Here is a 24,188-nt window from a genome sequence, read left to right on the forward strand (position 1 = left end):
ATTTTCAAATAATTATTACTGTAAATTTTGAACAGAAAAAAATCTAGAACATTGTGATAATTTCTGTTGATCACAAAAGGGCAGTTCCTTCTGGAACTACACATGGAATGCCAGTAGTAGGTGGGACAGTATTTATGCTGAGAAGCAGACGTGTTAATTGGATCTCTAGACGTGCCAGTGCACCATTTAGCATGATTTATGAATTTCCTTTATATGGTCTTACAGGTGTCCAGATAGCAAAGTAATATTGATTTCTTGTCTGAACCCTAGAAGAGTTTATGAATAAAGTCTACTAATTGTGTTAAAATGCACTAGAACTGCAGTTACCTGTAACTGAACGTGTCATAACATCGATACCAGAACAGCAGTGGTAAGAAATAGCCACTTAGAGCGTGTGTTAGGCACTAGAAACAACAAGGATCAAATGCTGAAAGTTGATTTTGTTTTCACGGCAGATCTTGGAGTGACAAATGAAACTACGCTCATGAACAAGAAGAGATCTCAAGAGAGAAGGAATGTAATCCAGTCTTCTAAGCTAAATCTCGATCGTAAAGGTCTTGACAAAGATAGCAAAATAGGAAGTGTCCTTCCACAGACTCAGCAGTCTCCAACTCTGTCATCTGCATCTACCTTGCAAGGAGCTCATGCTTCCTTTATCTCAAATGAGTCACATGGTCCATCTTTTATACTCACTAAAATGGCCCCTTTGAGGTTTAGAGATGAAAACTTTTATTCTATGCTTTGCTTAAACATGGAAGAGTCCTGTGAAGAAAATGATACTAAAGATGATGATATACTAGAGAAGGAATTCCTTTCTTTCAATCTAAATCATTCTCCTACTCCTCTAGAACAAATTAGCAAATTTAGTGGAACATCCTTGGCACAAGATGAACAATGTAACTCTGAAGAAACTGGAGATGATAGAAGCATTTCATCAAGGAGTGTGGAATCTTCTCATCAACCATTAAGACAACACAATATAATGGACACAACTGTTGAACAGTCTTCATTAAGGCAAAGAAACTTTAGGGACTATGGAAGGTCTTACACTCCAGATGGGAATTCTTCTGAAGGTGCTGATTGCAATAAAAATGAAAATGAAACTCCATTATTTAGTTCAAGAAGCTCACAAGCTGAAAGCAGACCAGGCAGCGCACCTATTGCTGAGACTCTTAATAACATTAGCTCTACAGTTAGGCCTATCGTTAATATTTATAACAGAGAATTGCAAGCCTATGAAAGCAATCAGAGGCGTTATACTGATCTCCTTACTTCTGCAAGGTCAACCGTTCATAGACCATTATTGTATTCTGCATATAATACTTCAAGATCATTAATACAATCTGCACATAGAGCTGAGATCTCAACAACTGTATCATCTCAAGAATTGGATTTGGATGGAAGTTCAAGGTTTAATGTTCGTAGACCTTTGTCTCCTATAAGAAGTAGAGATTCTTTTTCTGCTACAGAAGGTTATGAATCTTCACCACCTATAGTCAGTACACCTGAAGATAATAGCCTACTGGATGATAGTATAGATAATGGTTTAAAGAGTACATCTGCAAATGCTGCCTTATATGATGAAGAGAACTTAGTAAATTCACATAGTTCTTTTTTATCTATAGATTCTTCCAGCCCATCTTTGTTTCAAACAAATTTCACAGCCCACCTTCACATGGCTGGCACATTACATGATCAATTACCACTTGCTTTGCTGGCAGTGTCTGATTTACAAAATGAAAGTAGTGCTGTGAGGAGCATTGCAGCCTGTGATACCACAAGTGCAAAGGAAATAAACAAACATGCAGACCCAGAGAAGCTTAAGAAACTGCAGGAGAGGTGAGACATATGTATCATTACCTTTTTGACATGAGCAATTAGCCAAAGTTTGAGGCCCTGTGGGTTGTTTCCATTGGGAGGAGAAATTGATGATGAAGGCAGGTATCTTTGAAGAAATCCTTTTTATTTCCAAAGTCGTGTTTCCCTGAACACAGAAGGAAACAACTGGCGATATTTTCTTTGTTCACAGCTCTAAGTCCATTCAGCCAGCATTCAGCCTAAAAGCTTTTTCTATAGGTTTTTCTCAGGGCCATACTCTGTGCTTGTTCAGGCTGCATCTGGCTTTCTTCCTCTTCTATGGGGTTTCTCCTGCCTCTCTCTCTCACATACACACAGCACTCTGCTAAAACAGTCCCTGGGAAACCCCCCCGCCACCCAATTAGTTCAGATTCCCGAGCAACCTCACACGTGCTTGTGCATGTGTTTTGGGCAGCACCAGGACCGGTGCCGGTGTTTTTGGCGCCCTAGGCGCACGGCCATTTCGCCATTTCGCCGCCCATTCCACCAGAGCCACGGGACCAGCGGACCCTCCCCAGGAACACCTGTGGCAGGTCCACCGGAGCCGCGGGAGCAGCGGACCCTCCGCAGGCACGCCTGCGGCAGGTCAACCGGAGCCGCCTGCCGCCCCCCCGGCAAAATGCCACCCCCCAATAATCCTGGCGCCCTAGGCGATTACCTAGGTCACCTAAATGGAAGTGCCAGCCCTGGGCAGCTCCGTGCACTTCTGTTTGGGGTGGAGACTTATTGTTCCATAAAAGGATCGGACTGTTTCTTACAGCTATCTTAAATGAAGGATGGCAGTTGCATACCCCAATTTTAATGATACTTAGCGTACTCAAAACAGTATAATTATACAGGTCACACATCCATGATTTCACAGTAACATGCTGTTCTAGAGCTAAATGGAGAATCTGGGGAGAGCGCTGTGTTTGTTTAGATTAAGGTTGCCCAGTGTTTGACCTTTTTAGATCCCCTTTGGTAATAAATGGCTGGATTTTATAAGCTTTCAAAATTTCCATATGGTTAAAAACTCATTGCCAGCTACCTTTGTGTACACAGGTGAAGAATCAGATAGTAACCCCTTTCCCTCCCTCCCCCATCCCTCATATTGCCCATTATAGTTACAATTTTCCCATACTCAAATGCTTGCCATTTTTCATAACTTACAATGGCACTGAAGCTGCTTATGCCATCAGTTTTAGTAGGGCATGTGCGCGCACATATACACACGTGCCCCACTAGGAAAAATGTGAGTACTTCTTGTTTCCAGTGGAACACAGGCTGTGGAAGGTAACTGCCATTTTACTACAGCAAAACATAGGTTGCATCCTGATGGTTCTCCCACTAAAATACGACACTTACCTTGTGTCAACCCTGAATATTTGCTAATGTTGTAATTAAGGTTTGTGTAATACTGTGAAGGAGATGAATGTATTCTTTGCAGTACGTTTCTTTATCAGTTGAAGGCAGAAGTAAATTCCTTTGGATGATCTGGAGTCTGTCACTGTCAGTGGAAGTGTGCTGTGTGGGCATTAGGATACAGTTAAGATGTAGCTCAGCTTATTATTGTCTTGCTTTTTAGGGTATCATAGACATCCTTAATCTCTTTTCGACCAAGGTTTTGGTTATGGAAGGAATATAGATAAAAAGAAGCCATCCGTACAGATGCTAAGGAAGTTAAGAGGATTGTCTGTTCTAAAAACATGTCAGCTGACCCAGTTTCTTCACTTTCTTCCCTAAAACTGTAATTTCTTTGACTGAAAAGACTTTCTGATAAAGGCATATTGGTCAACTCTGGGTTTCCTGCTGCTGACTGTAATCAGCAAGCTGCTCTTTTTCTCAAGCAGTTGTTTCAACAATTAAGAACAAAGATGTTTTCATGAAAATATGCCTCTCCATCCCATCTCTTCACTTCCCCAGAACATAAACCAACTGGCCACATATTCAGTTTTGGCACTTAACAGAAGTGACATAGCTCTGAGTCATAGAGTAGTACCAGAATGTAAACTGGACCCTTAAAAGAACAAAGATGCTTTATTTCAAAGGGTGTTAACCCTTAGAATACTACAGACATGCAAACCTTATGTATGCTGCACTGAAAAAATGACTAGAGAGGAATAAACTCATCTCCTCCTCTCTACCCCCATCTCCAACAAGAGCTCTGTTTCATTCTCAGACCCCTACCCCTTTCTTTCCTCACTCCTGCCCAACATGTCCGCTTCTTCCCACCCCCGCCATCCCCTTTCCAGAAAACACCAACTAGGTTGTAACAGACTCTGGCTTTTTCACCCACCTCCTTGCAGCTACCAGCCCCAGATATCAGCTCTGCCACTTTCATGCACCCACTTGACTTCCTAATACCATCTGCTGTCCCCCGGCAAGCTCTTAGCCCTGGGGATTGCTAGAAAACTAGCAGCAGAGGGTAGAGTGACCAGATGTACCGATTTTATAGGGACAATCCTGATTTTTGGGTCTTTTTCTTATATAGGCTCCTATTACTCCCCACCCCTTCCTGATTTTTCATATTTGCTGTCTGGTCACCCTAGCAGAGGAAGAGGAGTCATGTTGGAAGGCCAGGCTAGGAAGGAAGGGGGAGTCCTGGGGATAGAAGCTTCTCCTACTGTCTTAAAAACTGTCCAATCGCTAATCAGCTGTCCTGAATAAAGATCCCTGACACAGATCCTCTAGATATTCTACAAGCACCAGGAAATAGCCCATAGCCAAGTGATATTATTTGGATATTATTTGTTCAGATCACTGACATGTACTGAAAGATGTTTAGGAAAGCCTCTTTAACCCCCCATCCAAAACATGTTAATTAAAATATAAATTAAGTCTAATGTTGGACTGTAGAGTTTGGTGAAAGAACACTTCTGATTTGTTTTATTGTGTCTTTAGTCTACTAGCAGAAGACTCAGAAGAGGAAGGAGACCAGTGTCGGATATGTCAGATTGCTGGGGGCTCTTTAACCAATCCACTGGTAGAACCATGTGGGTGCATAGGAACCTTACAGTTTGTTCATCAGGAATGTCTAAAAACGTGGCTGAAAGCTAAGATAAAATCAGGTAGGAATGTGAGAAGAGAGTACAAGTGCAACAGCATGTCAGTAATTTAAGAAACCTCATCATATGAGAGCCAAATTCACCTTTGGAATCACTCCCTGACATAAGTGGAGCTATACCAGGTGATATCAGTGGAGTTACACCAGGGATGAATTTATCCCATAGGTTTGTCAACATATCAGTTTTTTTCCACAATGCAAAAATTAGGTCAAATAACTTCAAATATTTGATGGCCTTTCTTAGACTCCTGGCCATTAAATCAACAGATGAGTACAACTAAAATTCTAAATCTCCAGAGTTTACCGTTTAAAATAAGCCAAAATATATATCAAACACTGAGGGATTTACACATTACCAGTGGTATCATGTGAACATCAAATTGTGTAGGATCCATAAACTTCACATTAAGACTAATTAATGGGGAGGAAAGGGAACATGTTGAATGACAAATCTATAAAGTGAGATAAATATGTTTTTTTTAAATATTGAAATAGAGGGAGAAGGAACCTGCATAGGATGAATTTTAGTGCTTATGAAAGTAATGGCTAGCAAATTATTGCTGTGCAAGCTTTCCTCGTCTTCATCCCCCAACTTGGTCAATACATACTAATACTACATTGAAACATTCCAGGTATTCTATTTCTATTCGTGTCCTCAATGAAGATCAAAAATGTTATTGTGCTAGAAATGTGAATTGCAAAGAGGGTTTTGCAAAGTTTTCCATAATATGGACCAAATTTTAATGCAAAGATTCTCTTGTAAACCACTGCCCCTTATGTTTGAAATTACACATCAATTAAGCCATTGCTTGCATGGAAAAGGAATATTGAGCATACATGTATGTGTTTTAGTTGTCTATTACTGCAATTTAGCAGCTAGCAATGAAGGAGAGGATCAGGTCTCAGCCTCCAGAGATAACAATAAGCAAGTTTTTCACTTAATTCCATATGTGTGAGAACTTACTGTTTAGATTTGCGTCAAAAATTCTTTTCTTAGATTCAAGAAGACAGGCACCCACACCAGCCTTGTTTTACTCTTCATCAGCAGAGAATGTAGCAGTTAAATGCAGATTCTTAATCCTTATTCAAATTCCTGACTGACCCCCGTATCCGGGGAGTGAGCTACTTCCCTCATCTTCCCTAGATCCTGCCCTGGGTTCAGGGAGAGTTCAGCCAGCCAGCTTGGGAGCCAGAGTGAGAAAGAACACTAGCAAGGGGAGAGAGAGTTGGGAGGGCATAGCGGAAATCCATTTGGTATTTGACTAGCTATGTGTTTGGATAGGCAGAAATGGGAATTCTGGTCAGCAAAGGATTTTTATTTTTTTTTAAGGTGTCTGGCTTTAGGGTGAGACCCTGATCCGAGTATCTGTAATAACCTTAGCTCATTTTCAATACCCAAGAAAAGTTTATAGAAGGCCACATGCTTTTAAACAATACTAACCACGTATGAAATATAATACAGTGGGCCCAAAAGCAATTGGAACCCATTGTTCTAACTTAGAGTTTTGTACAGGCACCTGTCAGCACAATATATGACTGTCTTCCACACAAAAAATCAATGGCAATAGCAAAGTCCCAAGAGGATTTCATGGAGTCTCTAGTATTTCTTCCATTTGGGGTGAAAATTTGCTTGAGGGTTTTTTGTTTTGTTTTTTTTAAACGGATTTTATTAATTTCCTCCTCTTTACTGTGATGTGTCCCAGTTGCTTTCCACCATAAAATGGCACTGAAACCGATTGTTCCCTTCTTTGTTGGTGGGGGGAGGGCTGGAAGGGGAGGAAAGACATCCAGTGAAAATACTAGGCAGCACACTGGGCCTTTATTTGGTTGGTATTGACCAGGCCTTGTGTGTAAAGTCTTGATGTGTGGATGCTACTGTTATATTTTACTTGGGACTTATGAAAAAGAGAAGAAGGTACAGGAAAATTCCACCCCACTATCCCCACCAGTTCAGTGAATGAAATTCTGTTTCAGAAAGTATAGGTCTCACTATGTAGTCAAAGAGAGTATAGCCAGAGTGTCCAGTCTCATTTCCACTGCAGTCAGTGGCAAAATTCCTGCAGACTTCAGTGGGAAGAAGCCCAAAATATTTAAAACAAATACAAATAGAAGTGTGTTACTGGTTATCTGGAATTGTTGTTTTTCAAATGTGGTGCCTGGACTACAAGCAGACTTCTAGTGTTTTGTGGAATTAAGGATTTGGAGACGCAAGCGCTGGGTGTTGATAAGAGAGGGCTCGATACAAAGATTTCTCTGATGAAATGGCCTGCCAGAAAGAGAACTGACCCTCTGAGTTAGATATGACTCACCATTTTGAACTCTGCTTTTTGACTCTTCAGTTTACAAGGGGAAAAAACCAAAATCTGTCTTGGACTCTGTTATTGTTTATTTTTCTACAATATAACATACATTTATAGGTAACAAGCAAGAGGAAAAAAAAAAAGAGTCTTTCACATCATACTGTCAGTCTTGAGTGAGTTGGTCCCTAAGGGCCAGGCCCATATAGTTAGGGTGAGATTTTCAGACAAGCTGAGCTTCCATTTAGGCACTGGACTAAAAAGCCAGATTTCCCAAAGATCTCAGCACACTGGGTGCATGTTGGTTGCTGAACTCTTTTGAAAATCTGGCCATTAGTGTCACAATGGGAGCAGAGGACTTTTGAGAATCTAGCTTTTATTTGGGAACTGAACTCATCAGAAAATCTGGTCCTCATTGTGGATGCTGATGCCTTGGAAATCTGGCCCTGAATGGCCACTTACATTAATTGAACTTACATTTGTTTCAAACAAATGGACATAAATATTACTTTTCTATGTCAAATAAACCATATTGATCAAGTATGCATCTCATAACTCCTGCATTTGTAACCCATATCAGTTACAGTTTTGTAAACTCTTATACATCACATGGAGTGTAATAGACAATACAGCTAGTATTTAAAACCATTATGCAAAGCTTACATAATAATGGGTATGATTAGAATAGAATTCAATGGAATTTAGAGTCAAAGCTAGCAACTTTGAGTAAAATAATGGCTTAAAAATAAAGGTTCAACGTAGCAGTGATTTTGTAATATTCAGAGACACTGTGCTCAATATGGACTTACAAGTTCAGTATTTAATTCCTCATTTAATTTCAGGTGCTGAGCTGGGGGCAGTGAAAACCTGTGAACTGTGTAAGCAGAGCCTGATAGCTGATCTGGATGATTTTGATGTGAATGACTATTACAGAAATCACCAACAGTCTCTGGTAAGAAACTGACTCCGAATAAAGACTGTAATCCTATTTTGCTACTGCTAGCTTGCAGTACTCTGTGCATGTAATGATCTGCCATCATGCACTGAGGCCAGCTAAACTGCAAGGAAGAGATATGCTTCTTTACGGTGATTTAAAGAAATATAAAAAAGCCCCTGAGTAATAAGAGTCTGAGAATAATAATCACAGTTCATTTCACAAAACTGCCCAGTATCATGAGGCTTTGAGTGAAGGAAGTTTGTAATCACATTTGGAGGTGGGGAATAACATTCTTGTTTGCTAGGTAGAGATGACATTGCAGTGTGCAAGCCTCTTGAGGGGGAGACTAGCCAAGGTTACTTCTCCTCTGCAGCATCTTACAATTTAAAAAATACACAAACAGAAGATTCAAGGAATTGAACATCATCCCATTTTTAATATTAAAGTGTTATTTGTGAAACAAGTTAAATAAATGTATTTTAAACAGAAAAATGCAGGAGTAAGATACAGAGATATTGAGAGCTGTAAGAAAAGAAACCTAGCATCACAATAGATTTAGTATTTTTTAGCTTTATGCCTGCCAAAGAATAGCTTAATTTTCCAGAAGAAAAATATTTCAAGCATGGAGTGCTAATACTTTAGTATAAGATGGTGATGGGGTCAGCTTGTTCAGAAACAAGATAAATGTTGTTCATAAAGGGAGACAGGAATGACAGAGTAGGTCATGCTGGTGGGGGAGTGGCAAAATATGTGAAAGAAAGCATATTGTCAAATAGCAAGGTCTCTATACACTGGAATAATCACGCTGAACCATAAACAGACTAAAGTGATAAGCACACACACCCTTTTTCAAACTTGAGTGTTTTACAGAATTACAGGCTGTACCTATATTGGGTACAGTTTGATGATTCAACACATCAAATTTACACATTTAAGGACATACTGCAAAGCTCATCTCTTTTCCTAGGCATTTGAAAATGGGTTGAATTGTAAGGATGAAGAATTGTTGGAGAGACGGGGAATTAAGGTGATGGGAGCACTTGCTTGCTGGTTGTGATTTATATCTGTTTGTATTGATGTACTTTTAAGTATTATTTGTGATGTATTCTAGTTATGCCAAAAGCACCTAAAGCATATGGATAGATATGCTATTTAGTATTTTTAGAAATCTAAATAAATACTGCAGCGTGCCAGAGTTTTTCCCACTGATTCGTAGAAGATAGCCACTTCTACCAGATTGTATTTCTCAAAATTATTTGCAGTAAACAGTGTATATTTCCCCATCTGCATCGCTCTAGGACTTATTTAGTTATAAAGAAGTAAATGATTTCCCAGCATGCTTTGACCAGAAGTAATACCACCAGACTATTTTCTAGCTGATTGATTTGCCATTGTGCTGTAAAATGTATATGAATATAAAGGTTCACTTAGAATGAGATTGTCTGTAGATACCCATTGAAAGCGCAGAGGAGATCATGGCTTGGAATATAATTCCCTGTCTGAATGGAACAAAAACCCCACAAACAAGCAAAAACACCATAAGAACCAATCAAGATACAGCTTCCAAAAAACGATTTGAGGAGATTTTTGTAAGTGCTAAGCCATGCAGATGAATGCTGTAGTTTCAGGAAGGCTGTAGTTTCCAGATTAATGACCATCTCTTAGGTTTATTACACTGGTAGCACTGACAGAGGATGCTGTTGAAAAAGTTTGACCAAGTGACTTGCTCAAGTTCAGAGAAGCAGTTAGAATTGAAGAGTACCTGTCTCCTGGGCCTATGCTTAGACTATGCCTCTCAGGGACTACTGTTCCTGAATGCTTAGTTTTTAAGCCACTGTTCTTAATCAAGAACATGCTGCTTAGAACCAGCACTATTATTAGTAACTTCAAGGGTTCATTTAGTATTCAGTGTGCACCATTAAAAAAATTACCTTTTTTTTTTTTAATCTCTGCTTCAACAGTGAAATGTAACTATTTCTGGGCTGGAAAGATGGCTGCCATTCCAAGCTAGCAACATGATACAGTGTATTTGGAGGGGAAGTTGTTATTATTGTTAATTTCAGTGATTCTATTCACCAGTGGCAGCTTGATGCACTAATTACAGAGAATAAAATGTAAACCAAAAAATAGTCAAAAGCCAGGCAAAATAATTCTTACATTTTGTTCTGCCGGTTGATTAGATTCACAGTTAATAACATTCAGCTACGGGGGGGGAACTTGGGAAGACAGAATTAATTACCTACCCAGAGTGTGGCCAAGACACTGGGTTTTCAGCACCCCTATGATTGCTACAAGTGCTGTGAGATCTTTAATGCCCACAAATGGTCAGGATCGCAAATTTCCATCATATCAGAAAGCTGAAACATCCAGCAGCATAGCATACTCTACTCCATGATATAGCATTGAAAGGGAAAAGGTGCCACATGCTAACTCTCCACACTCATGGTTTTCCCTGGAGAGCTTCCATCTAATTATGCAAAGGCCCACTCCTCATTTGCATGTTAGATTTGATGATCTGTATTGTATTTGATATGTGCCAAAATATACAGCAGTTTAAGATGGCATAGCTTCATCTTTTTGTTAATTATTAGCTGAGATTTGCCCCATTATTTGTGCCAAGGAGTTAATCTATATTTGTTTTCCTCCTGTTTTGTGCTGTATGGATCCCAACTGATTTTCTCCTCCTTACATTTCTTGCCTATAAGATCCCAGGTTACATTCTAGATTAAATTCTATCGTCTGTTTTATGCCAGAGATCAGACTAGATGAGCATAATGGTCCCTTCTAACCTTAGCCCCTGCACCCCTCAAGCCCCTCACGAACTTACCAATCCAAAGGTGAGCCTTAGACAAGACTCTCTTTAGCCTCTCTTTTGCTCCTTTAATTGCCCGCCAAAAGTCAGTGTTGAATCTCTCATCCACACTATGTCCTTAGTATGTTGTGTTTTAGGAATGCTGGCAGTCCCTGCTGGCCCTGGAGTCTGATAGCTTCCTGATCCAGTCTAAGCCAGGTCACTCATATGTCAGTGCAGAGACCTTATGCTAGGCTATTGTATGTGATAGTCACTAAGAAATTAAATACAGGCCACAAAGATAGTTCAGAGTTAATAAATGAGTTTGGTAGGTAATGTAGCCTCGGGCTGAAGTAACTGAGTACTGATTCTAGTCCTTAAAGTCTTTAGAAACCAGCATTACAATAACAGTAAATAAATTGGCTCTCTTTTCTGCACACAGGCACAAAGTGAGCTAATGAATTCAGGTCTCTACCTTGTGCTACTCCTTCACCTTTATGAACAGAGGTTTGCAGAACTCATGCGACTAAACTACAATCAAGCGAGTAGAGACAGGGTAAGAGGAGTGAAAATGATAGTGCTTCAGATCACACACCACTAATATCATATACTCATTTGTTACTTACATGGCTCCTTATCCAGCTAATGACACCTCCCTAGTTGTCAAGCCCACAGAAGCTCTGCAATCCACTTAGAATCCATGGCAGTCTTTCTTTTTCAAAATCAGCCACATGAAGTTTTATTAAGTAACCTAAGCCTTCCTCAGAGGTACAAGCAACATCCTGCCTAACACTATCCCAGTGCAGCATGGGTATTTCCCCCGCTGATTGCCAATTATTTACACATGCTCCATACCCTGTCTGGCAGCTCCACAAGATACAGCTGTGCAATGGGCAGGGGTGTTCTTATGTGTTTCCCTTGCTTACCAGCCACAGTAGAAGAAAAGTTTAAAAAAAAAATTCTGGGATTAACTATGTGCATGTGGAAATGCAGCCTGAACCACTAAAGAATGAGAATCCCGAAAACCTTGTCTACAGAGCAGAGTTATGCCCCTGTAATTTGTATCAGTGCATTGTACCTGCAGTTTGGCTAATCTGGTTAACATATTTACAGTGATCTCACACAGAATTCCCTCTAGCTGTTTCAGTGCATTCCCAGACTTCCCAACCCAGATCCCTGAAATGGGGTTTATGGAATCAGATCTCCACAGTTAGAGAGCTGCTATGAGGGCCGACTCCAGGCACCAGCACAGCAAGCAGGTGCTTGGGGCAGCCCATGGGAAGAGGCAGCACGTCCGGCTCTTCGGCGGTGGGTCTCTCAGTCCCTCTGGGAGGGACGGACCCACTGCCAAATTGCTGCCGCCGGGTAGAGCTGACACCAAAGTGCCGCGGGTCGCTTGGGGTGGCAAAAACACTGGAGCTGGCCCTAGCTGCTATATCAAGTTTTTTTTAATTGTGGCCTGTATAAATAACATGATTCAGCTTGTAAGATAGCAGCTATCTAAAGCTGAATAACAGCAGTATTACATTAAAAGCTTCTTTACTTTTTTTTAAATGAAATAAATCTTGAGTCTGTTGTGTTGCACCCTGTGAACAGAAAACTTTTATGCATAAAATTACAGTTAGAAGCACTGGAGATACTGCACAGGCTACGTGCAAGAAGAGTTGTAGGAGCCTTATAAAAGCATGCTGAGAGATGCCAAATACAGTGATGCAGCTGCCACACCAGTGATTTCTACCAGCGCTACCACAGCGATGATCAAGTGACTTGATGCAGGTTGCAACAGTGGCAAGCCATACTTTGAGCAAACGCAATTGCACAAGTACTGGCAACAATTGTGCACCATTAAAAGCACTTTTGAACGTGGACGCAACTGGCCTAATTCTCAGTTACCACATGCCTGCAGCTGAGGCACGGTTAAGGTGGCTCAGGTCTACTCTAGTTTTCACTCTGCTTCACATGGCCACATGTGGGCCCTGAGAATAAAACAGCTGAAGGTCAGGATTTTCGAAAGTGTTTATGTGATTTAGGAGAACAAGTCTCAACAACTTTCAATGGGACTTGTGTTCAGAGTCACGTAGGTACATTTGAAAATCCCACCGATAGTGCAGTGCATGCTAACCATGCCTGCGATACAATCCCTGATCCAAGGGCTAGGAACAGGGTCATTTTAAGGCCCTCATATCAGTGCTACACCATCCAATGGTGCCCCCAGTGCAACTGGTATACTCTGGGGGCTCTTTCCACCCAATTTAAGGGTGCTTTTTGGTGCCATCGTAGTATATGGGGATCTTTAATGTGACTGAGAATCAGGACTAATCTGTGTTTCAAGCATATACACAAGACTTCAGGATGGTTCAGAATGCATCTGATGGTGGCACCTGGTATCATATTTCACAATAAAAAATTGACATGATGCAGCTTGTTGGCATCATGAACATATTTCAGAGCAAGACATATTTCTGTTCTCTTAGAGCACTTCTTATGAGTTGCAAAGCTACCACAGAGGCTTTTAATTCAATTGGCAGGAAAAGTCCATCTGGAGCTGCAACTGCTCTATACCTTGTGGAGTTCTTTTTTATTTTTAAATTCACAGAACACTGCTTCATTGGAGTGTTATAAATATAGCTGAGCTGGTCTGAAAAGGTCACATATATTGATCCAGTGGCTTTGGGTGCTTGTAGCTAATCTGTGGTCTCTCCTTGATACTGATGGGAACTGAGGCTTTCAATCCTGACTGTCTGGAAGTTGGAAAGGATTTTAATTAGAACATGACCTATGAGATATTGGATTCTCTTGATACTCACTATGTTTTGAAAAACTGACTAAAAAATAATCCAGACTTTGTTTTTAGTACTACAGGCCTCATTACATCGTTATTGTCCTGATGTGTTTGTCTTTACAATTAGTAGTTTTTCAGCCTCTTTATACCTCTAAAGTTTCCAAGACCCATGTCTTACAATTAATTAAGGCTGAGTATTTGTCATAGAAAAAATTGGAAAACTCACAACTTTGTTATGGCAAAAAAATACAAAAATCACAATTTTAGCAGTAATAAACAAGTCAAGCCCTACCTATTTTTAAATATAATGCATTTTTTAAATTTTAAAAAGCTTATGAATTGGGGCACAGAGAGGCCCAACATTTTCAAAGGTGGCCTTTGATTTTGGGTACCTATTTTTGGTAGCTCATTTTGAAACACCTTATTTTGATTTTCAGAGATGTTGAACACCCACAGACACAGCTGAAGTCAACAGTAATTCAGCACATCTGAAAGTCAGGCAGAGGGTGTCTCATGTTGACCACTGAAAAACAGAGGCACCCAAAACATAGGCCACATTTGAAAGCTTGACAGGTGCAAGATCACCTACATAGCGAGCTAACGAGAGAGAGAGGAATAGAACCCAAGTTTCAGTAAGATCCCTGTTCTTCACACTGGGCAAACTTGTCTGACATGGGACACATACTACAAAATGAGGGACAAAAAATCTACTATGGAAAGCTTAAAAATTATTTTGTTTCTTTAACGTAAATAATATTTTCTGTAACCTTGTGATTCAGTATTTTAGATTACACTTCACGGCATTTTCACTGTAAAACAATACACCATTGCTGTAGTGAGACGTTACAGATAGTCTTGTCATCAAAGATGGTTATAAAACAGTATATCAGCAACAGGCAAACTCGAAGAACCTTTAACAAACACTTCAAACAGAAAACCAAACTAAGATTTAGATCCAGGGCTTTTGTTCGGTGAAGCTCTTTGATATTAGTCACTGGCTAATAATGAGTATATTGTGGTACAGTGAGTCATCTAGTTTCACTTCAAAAATATGTGCCTTCTGAGACATGATTCAGCACTTCTTATATAAATATATGACAGCAATAAAAGAGAGAACAACCAACAAGGGTAGCCAGGAGGTAAGTTTGAGACTATAAATGAGAGACAATTGAGAAATACTCTATGCCGCTGTTTTAAGCACTTGCTAACTGCACGCTCCTGCTATTGGGGTGCCCTTGTTGTTTAACCTTCCTGTCCACAGAGCTACTTATTACAGATATTTGGGTGGGGCATAGCCAGAGAAGAATATTTATCTCTGGCAGAGAGAAAGAGAGGAGAATTTTTTTTTGTGCTTCTAATGGCCTCAGATGGAAGGGGTGGGGCCGGGGGATAGCCTCTGCTCCCCAGTGGTTCATGCACTGCCTATAGGCCGGTAGCTGTTACGTTCACTGCATGGTCCCTTGCCCTTATAGAGTGAGATCACAATACTGTCCTTCCAGGTGGTTGGGAGGGTTACAGTTCTCCACACCAGATGAAAGATGTCCAGTAGTGATTCTGCTGCAGGATAAATAGCACATTTTAGCAGCTCTGAGGGAATGCCATCAGCACGTCCATTTTTCAGTTTAGTGATGGCACACTTCACTTCATCCAATGTTGGTTCATCAGTACAAATGTCTGGATCCGGAACTGCAGTGACTGCCAGATCATCCAGCTTTGAACAAGCGGCAGCTGGAGGATGGTTCAGAACATGGTGATAATGTTTCACCCAGCATGAGAGAATGTCATCATCTGATTTACATGGATGGCCTTGGCTGTCGTTCAGGATGCCATTTGTAGTGACTACCTCTTGACCATTGAAGTTGCGAATGTCATGAAATGCTGGCTTCAAGTCACCCCTGGCTAAGCCAAATTCAACATCAGCCGCCAATGGGTTATAATATGCCTCATGATCACGGAGTGCCAGGGTGTTAAATTTTTGCTTCAGTTGATTACTAGTGTGCTTATCGCCACGTTGGCGGGCTGCAGCCTTTAATTTAATTATCTGGAAGGCCTCCTCTGATAGCCATGGTCGATGTGCTGGGTGCCTATAGCCAATCGTCTGCTCAGCAGATTGGTGGAGGGTGGAAGTGAACAGAGACCAGGCAACCTCCACATCATCTGGCAGATCAACAACAGATTCTCTGCTCTAGCTAATGTCAGTACAAAACCTGTTGGCTAAACCTGGCACATGGAGTGCGTCAATGTAAAACTTCATCGTCTCAGAGGGTTTACCTGCTCATTGGAGCATCAACACCATACAGGTGACCACTAGATGGTGATCTGTGTTCACCACGCATTCCGCAACATGATATACTCTACAGGAGGTAAAGAGACACCTGTTGTGTGTAATGATGTGGTCCAACTCCTTCTGAGTGATGCCACCATGAGAGATGCATAACATCTGGTGTATGAGTCACTGCTTGAACCATTACCCAAGAATGGAAAGATTCTGGGAGGCACAGAATGTAAGCAAAGTGGCGAGAGTTATCATTGGGTGTGCCTGGACCATAATGACCAATCACCTGTTCAAAGCCAGTTTGCAGGGAGCCAGTAACTGCATTTAGGTTATTTGGAGGAAAGGTGCATACTAGATGTTCCAATCTATCATAGAAATGATCTTTAACAGAGTCAACAGATTCCTCTGTTGGCGCATAGACTACTGTGACAGTGAGGTAACAGTGCTGCTGTTTAAGACATGCAGTAAGTAAATGAGGAGACACAGGTATCCAGGTTGTCAGGAAGGACTCGGCGTCACCTCGCAGTAGTGCTACCTCATATAGATAGTTGGGGCTGCTAAAATACAGAAGTAAAGAATCTTCCCCCTCGTGACATCCGTGATCCATCACCCTTGCTTCTGTTAGTCCTGCGATTGATATACCAGGACGGTCCATTTCGTGTGAGACAGCAACCTGATGACCATGCCTGTGAAGAGTTGCAACATTCCAAGTTGCAATTTTGGTGGACTGTCGGCGATCCTAGATAGAATTGGATGCATTGTCACAATGTACTGCAGACGTGCCTGCCGACATCAGAGGACACGTGTCCCCAGGGGGGCTTTGGCACGAACCTGTCATATTTGCATCGATGGGAGACAGCACCGACAAGGCATCTACAGCTGAAAGTAAGGCAGGGGCTTTAACCCTGGTGCTGAGTACTAGGTTATTCATGGTAAAAAAAACAAAAAAAGAGCAAATGATTATCTGGGGAAATACCTCGTCCCACTGGGATGAGACAGAGGCGTAGTAACGTGACCCTTTTCCTGGTCTACCAGTACTGGCTTCACACTGTGTGACAACAGCCATTGAGTCTTTCTCAGCGATCTCCTTCACCTCAGGTAACTAGGTGCAGCTGCTGCCCTGCATCTTCGCCACCTGAGTTATCCATTATTTTCAGGATTCACGTTGGATCTGTCCACCTCACATAATGCCCAAGGCGATATTTCGGACAAGCCTTCATCCCTGATGGCATAGCTCCAGTGAGCAATCCCCTACTTCAGATGTTACGGCCCTTCCACCACGATGTGGTACAGGTCGGACGGTTCCCCTGTGCTCTTCTGCTTTAGGTGACATCTTGCCATGAAATAACAAAAGCTTCCCTGCTGAAATAACCATGCAGGCTGCTACAGTAACAGGCTAAGGCTTTGCCTCTTTACCTCTTTTAAAATCTTTTCTCTTCTGATTAGTCCTGGAGGTGAAAGTTATTAAACCGACTTGTAGGGTTACAGACTTGTAATCCAATGTAGTAACATGATGTATCACTGCTTGGTTTGGTTCTGTCCTGAATGCGTCTTACAACATAAGAAATGCTGATGTAAAATCACTGTGAAGTTAATATAAAGCTAAGTAAGTCCAGAAGCTCCAAATCCAAAGTTTCCTACATGGAGGAAACATAAGAACATAAGAATGGCTGTACTGGGTTAGACCAAAGGTCCATCTAGCCCAGTATCCTGTCTACCGACAGTGGCCAATGCCAGGTGCCCCAGAGGGAGTGAACCTAACAGGTAATGATCAAGTATCTCTCTCCTGCCATCCATCTCCACCCTCTGATAAACAAACAGAGTCTAGGGACACCATTTCCTTACCCATCGTGGCTAATAGCCCATTCATGGACTTAACCTCCATGATTTATCCAGTTAAACGCTGTTATAGTCCTAGCCTTCACAACCTCCTCAGGTAAGAAGTTCCACAAGTTGACTGTGCGCTGCGTGAAGAACTTCCTTTATTTGTTTTAAACCTGCTGCCTATTCATTTCATTTGTGACCCTAGTTTGATTATGGGAAAGTAAAACTTTTCTTATCTCTTCTCCACAAATCTAATTTTATATACCTCTATCATGTCCCCCCTTAGTCTCTCCTTTTCAAGCTCAGGAGTCCTAGTCTCTTTAATCTCTCCTCATATGGGACCTCTCCCAACCCCTAATCATTTAGTTTGCCTTCTCTGAACCTTTTCTATGCTAGTATAGAAAAATAGTGAGAAAAATAACTATTTGCAAGACAAAGTCCCAACACTAAGTTGCAACCTTACATCTTATTAATATTATCAATACTGACAAACTCAAATGCTGATCCTGGGATGAACTGCTTCAAGAAACAAGTCTTTGTCACATAACCAAAGTATGCTATGTCTAATAACAAACCAGGTAGAGGTTTTGACTGTTTATAACAGTCCAGGGACCAGGGGTGGACTAGATGGCCTCTGAGGTCTTCCAACCGCCTAAATCTTCTATGATTCTATAATAAGTCATTGTAACATAAGAATAATCCTTCATTTTTTGTATCTTAAGTGTTAAGTGCTGTGATTGCCTCACTTATCATGCTTTTAAACAATTTCCATGCCTCTTAAATGTTTTCAAGACATTTCCATAGCGAGTCTCTCAGTATATTAATTGTATGTCTGATCAGTGTTAATGTGGAGAAATTTTTATTAATCCTGTCTCCTTTCTCATAGCTCTCAAGACAGCCTAGAGCAGAGGAAAGTGAAAGTAGGTTTTTGGAGTTCAGAATCACTTCTCAGAGATTCTTGCTTATTAGTTCTCATTAACATGCTAACCCCAGATGAGTGGCAGGAAGTATTAAGACCCATTCAGAGTAGAAGTTAACAAATCAGAAAAAAGATTTCTGGAATTTCAAGTTGCACAAAATCGTCAGGAAGATTTGTATCACAATAATGTATAATGAATATGAATTTTTAATTGGGGTGTGGTGTGTGTGAGACTAGAGAGGAGAGAGAGAGATCTGCAATAAGATTTTATGCTGCTTGTACCGGCATTTATGAGCTATTTTTAGAACACCGAGAAGGAAGATTGGTTACTCATTCGTTGAAGAGTTCATCCATTTAATAAGGTTTTTTTGTTTTATCCATTGTTTTTGAGTCCTGACATTTGGCTTTTCTCCTTTGGATTGATCAGGAAATTTTAGTTGTCCAGGCAGGCTCAGAAGGAAACCCTTTGCCGTACATAAAACAAGGCAAATAGTGAGATTATTTTTACAGGACTAATCACAAACTATAAGAAAATAGTTTGGTTACACTTACAGAAGAATCTTAAACTCTCTGGGCTAGAATGTGGAGCTCTTACTTAATCTAGTGAGCATTTATTCATGCAGATAGTCCCATTGAAGTCACTTGCGTAAATGCTCACCAGCATGAGTAGGGGCTCCATAGTCTGGTCTGCTGAGAAAATTTATTATGTTCTTTTTAGCGTTTCAGATTAAAAATCTAAGACTATGTCAATGCCATTGTCTTTTAGATAGTGAGCTTTAGCACACACTACAGGTTCCCTAGTGCTCTTTAACAAAGTTCTGTTTCAAACAGCATTCCACTAGAAGGGTCTAGATCACAGGTAGTGACTAGGCGGACTATGGGCTAAATTCGGTCTGCCAGATGCTTTAGAACAGACCACAAAAATCTTTTATTTACTTATCATCCTGATTGTTATGTGTGAAAAATGTTTCTCTGAAGTCTGGACCTTGACTATACCTTGACCAAGAAATTTGGATTTTGAGAAAAAATAATTGACTACACCAGTCTACATGGACCAGTTACAACGCAATGCATCACTGTGCTTCAGAAATCACACTCTGTAGAGTGCATTACCCTACCATGTAGACAAGCCCTCAGTTTTCAATTGTGCTTTGCAGTTTGTTTTTAAAACCTCCTTCCTGTAAAGTTTCTAGCTTCATCCTTGGGGTTGACCTCCATGTTATATGATATCATATATCACAAAGACTTTTCTGTCCTACAGCTGTGAGTTACAAAGAGCATTTAAACAAAGCAAGCTTTAGATTTAGAGCAGTTGTCTGGCTAATGGTTACTTTCTCATACAGGAAGAGATTAACCCATCAGTTCTGAGGGCAAATTCTTGCCAAGTTACACTACAGTATAGGGAACCTTATGCCTCTGTCAATAGGGAGGACTTTTGTCTCCATCTCAGAAGTAGAGTGAAACAGAAATAAAGTGGAGAAAAAACTTAATGGCAAATGATTTGTTAATCCTTATAATGTTAACATTCCCCTAAGATATGCCATTGCCATCTTGTGGCTAAAGCCATTTCTACTTTCACCTGTTTTGATGCCTTGTTTACAGTGGTATCACTAAAGACAAACCAGAAGGTAACAAACAAGGATAAATATTTTAAATGCGTGTTTTACTAATGTTAGAACAACCAGCAAATTTATCCATGGGCTTGCAGTGCCGGTTTATCAAAGTTATAATTGTGATATATGAAAACATCCTCTCTTCTCCCCAAACATAACTGTACTGTTAGTGCATAAGGGTCATTACTCTGAATCCATTTCAGACACATCAGCTACAGAGAAAAATATGATATAAATGAGGATGTAAAACTAGTAACATCTGGGAAGAACATCAACTGCCCAAGCTTGTTATTCTACCCATAGGCAGACTCCAGGTCTTGTACCTATAGCGTATGGCACGTGTGCTCACAGCCACTCTCTTTTAGTAGGCGTCAGACGCTAGCAGACTTGATTCAGTCTCTTGGGGTTTTTGCCAAAGCAGCACTGTTTCAGTTTTATCGTGTCATACTATAGTGACACCTAGTTTCTAGTTAGGTTAATTACACCCAATTTCCCCCATGCATGCCCTGCAGTGAATATACCTAGAGCCTATTTTCTTCTTGGGGCATTGGCTTCAGCAGTCAGAAATTCCTGGTTCTAAGCAAAACCTGCATTTTGCATATGCACCTGTTGCCCCTAAACGTCATTAACTGAACCAGTACTTAGAATGTAATAGTCTAAACTATAGTGAAATACCAACTACTTATTTAGGCTGGTCCATCTATAAGTACTTGGAATATCAAATAGCTACAGTACAAGCTTACAGTCATCTTTTAATTAATTGGCACCATACCATGAATCTTGAAGATGGATGGCTCAATGCTCAATGTTTTCCAGTCCTTTCTGTCTTGCCACTAGACTTCCACATTTTTCCTCATCTCACCTATGCTGCTAGTCCAGCAGCTCATTGCTTACGTAGCGTCAACCCAGAGGAGCATATTTTCCTAACTGTCAAACTGTGACAGTATAATATGAACAAATACCTCAGCTTCCCCTGCCAGCTCCACCTGAGAGATCCCCATTTACGTTTTGTCTGGGATAAAGCAGCCTGTGATTAATCTTAAACCCTTTCCATGCTGAGCTCCTCCTTCCCTTGTAGAGTCACAGTTAATAGTGGGGCATGTCAGAGCACAGAGAAGCTTAACCTTATATTTTTCCATGTAGTCTTATAGGTATTCTCCTGTTTTTAAAATGATTCCATATTTCACAATCCTTTGCTTTGACCATGAGACTACATTGTGTCTCCAGTTGACTAAGTCATTGCAAATAGACATCAATTCTCATTTATTATTTAGCAGCTTTCTAATGGACCACTCTCCCCACTATGCCCAACAAGTGAACCTAATCTAGGTGGTCACTTGCTGTCCCCCATTAGCACCATGTAGACATCTAAAAGGTCAATTTTAAACCCTTGTTGTAGTATGGGTCAGTAGCTTGTGTATTCTGAACAAATACATTCGTCTTCTGGATACCTGAACCTGAGTTTTAAAGAAGCAAGTGCCAGTTGTAACACTATTGAACATTTTAGCAGGCATCTTGCAGTAGGTTTGTTTTCTTGCAGAATGACAACCCATGGAGAGGCTTTAATGTTGTCATTTGCTGGTGCAGCCCAAAGAGCGCACACTACATTACTATTGATCTGGCTTAAGCTCCAGGAAAGGAAAACAATTATGCTTGTCTATACATACATAACCTGCTCAGCAGGTGTTACCTGTGTTGGAGTGAGTGGTTACTGCTTCATAAGCAGCTCGGCTATGGAGCCTCTCTCTGCTGAAGCCTGAACTTCAAATGAACCATTCAAAATACCAGTAGACAGGAATGGTTTCTATATTTATTTTTGGAATATGCCATAGTTTTTACAAAAATTATTAACAGTGACCAAAGTATAAATTTATACTAGGCTAACTCCAATGATATTAAACCAATGTAATAGCAGAATTTGGTTTTTTAGCACTCCTTCCCACAATGATACAGCCCTTTTTTCTGTTCCACTGCATGCATGCCCCCTATTCATAAATAGTGGGCTCAGAATATTCAGCCAAGCACTACTAATATAACAGAGTGGACTAATGTCTCAGAATCGATGGGTTTGCCAGTCACCTGATCGTTAGGAAACCACCCTTGCTGCAGTTGTATTTCTGAGAAGTAATAAATAAGGCCATTTAGAAAAACAATACTTTGCCCTTCTTTAACAGTGTCAACCCAATGATCTCAAAATTTTTTCCAAATATTAACAAATGAGGTTTTGCAGCACTCTTGTGAAATATGCATTAGCATCCCTATTGTTTGGATAAGGAAACTGAGGCACAGAGGGTAAATGACCTCCCCAAGGCACCACAGACTTCCTGTGAAACATTTGGGAACAACACATCCTTTTCTCTTGCCACAAGACCACGTTTTCCCACTGTAATTCACACTGTGTAAGTCCCAAGGGAGTCTCAAGCAATGTGCCCATTTTGCACTTTGGGGGCCCAGCTCCGCCCGCAGATAAGCATGCATGACTTCCATTTGACTTCAGAGGGAGCTGCTTAGGCATGTTTGATAGCAAAACTGAGCTCCTGGTAGTGCTGAGAAGTGGCAATGAGAGTTTACCTAGTTATTCCTGCTTGTGTTTTGCTGTATGTGTTTAAAAGAATAATTTTTAGGTTGCTGAATTCACTGAATATTATTCCTCTCTACAAAGGGAGGAATTCTAAGTAGTTGTTTTTTTTCTCCACTTTACAGATTCAGAGTCGGGGAACAATGTATAGAAGAGTGCTTACCAGATTGTCCAATGAATTTGGCAAAGAGGCTTTTATACTGAATACCCTTCTCCATGTTTTTTATATCCTTTTTTTTTTTTTTGGTCTTGCTTTACACCAAACTAAAACAAGTTTGTACATGTCACACAGTCCTTTTCAGGGGGGTCCATTATTGTCTTTAGGAGTGCAAAACGAATTGATAATTACTTTAAAATAACATGGAACAAAGCAGCTAGTAGTGAAAAAAAATGCTGTTTCTATTGATTATATCCTAAAACTGCTCACTATAACAGAAAACAGATGACTAGCAGGCAGTGTGTGTTACTGACTGGCCTTCTGTAACCTTTAAAAATCAGAAGCTACAGAAAGGCATGTGGTTGCTTTATTGTGTACTCTGGACCCATATTTCATTCTGTGATTCAGAGGTTTCTCCTGATTAGAGCTTGGGTTTGTACGGTAAAGTTCAACCATCATATATACAGCTTATACTGGAATCTTCTAGAGTGTACTTGTATATTATTGATTTACTGTGTGTGATGACAAACCTCTTAGTGTATCATCTCCAGCTTGAGTGGGACAAACTTTCAGTAAAATAATTTTATTCACCCTTTAAGATTAGTGTACACTAATTTTTAAAGAACAAGAAATACACAAAAGTTCTTTTCTTTTTGTGGGGAAGAGAATAGGTGCTGGAACTAGGGGTGCTGCCACACCCCCTGGCTTGGAGTGGTTTCCATTATATACAGGGTTTACAGTTTGGTTATATGGCTCTTAGCACTCCCACTATACAAATTGTTCTAGCACCTGTGGGGAGAAGGATGAGGGAAGGCAAAAGTCCCTATTCTGACTTGAACCAGACGAAAAGACATGTAATAAGACATTGAACCATTAGTTATCTCTACAGACAGCAACTAGAACACTTATCTATCCATTTGGTGTATTGCTATGTTGGTAATAAATGGCATTTTGCAGCATTTCCTGAATAGTGGAACATGAAGTGGGATGGAGACTGAATGCTTCACAGAGTGAGATGCTGTGTAATCAGCCTGAAGCACTCAGGATTTCACACAACTTTGAACTGATCAATACAGATTTGCTGTAGCTTTCCTTTCAGGCAATTATCAGATCTG

The 24,188-nt window shown here is 40.5% G+C and overlaps 1 protein-coding gene across 1 annotated transcript in view; it reads left to right on the forward strand.

Annotated features, from left to right (window-relative positions):
• MARCHF10 (membrane associated ring-CH-type finger 10) overlaps positions 1–23,669 on the forward strand; it is a 69,833-nt gene extending 46,164 nt beyond the window's left edge. Inside the window, exons 6-11 of the mRNA XM_032805482.2 lie at positions 456–1,839; positions 4,738–4,904; positions 8,040–8,149; positions 11,368–11,481; positions 18,693–18,726; positions 23,042–23,669. Of these exons, the coding sequence (XP_032661373.1) occupies positions 456–1,839; positions 4,738–4,904; positions 8,040–8,149; positions 11,368–11,481; positions 18,693–18,726; positions 23,042–23,067 (1,835 nt within the window). The 3' untranslated portion in view covers positions 23,068–23,669. The remainder of the gene's footprint in view (positions 1–455; positions 1,840–4,737; positions 4,905–8,039; positions 8,150–11,367; positions 11,482–18,692; positions 18,727–23,041) is intronic.
• Positions 23,670–24,188: the final 519 nt, after the last annotated feature.

This window comes from Chelonoidis abingdonii, chromosome 21 (genome assembly GCF_003597395.2).
Source record: "Chelonoidis abingdonii isolate Lonesome George chromosome 21, CheloAbing_2.0, whole genome shotgun sequence".
Taxonomy (NCBI): domain Eukaryota; kingdom Metazoa; phylum Chordata; order Testudines; family Testudinidae; genus Chelonoidis; species Chelonoidis abingdonii.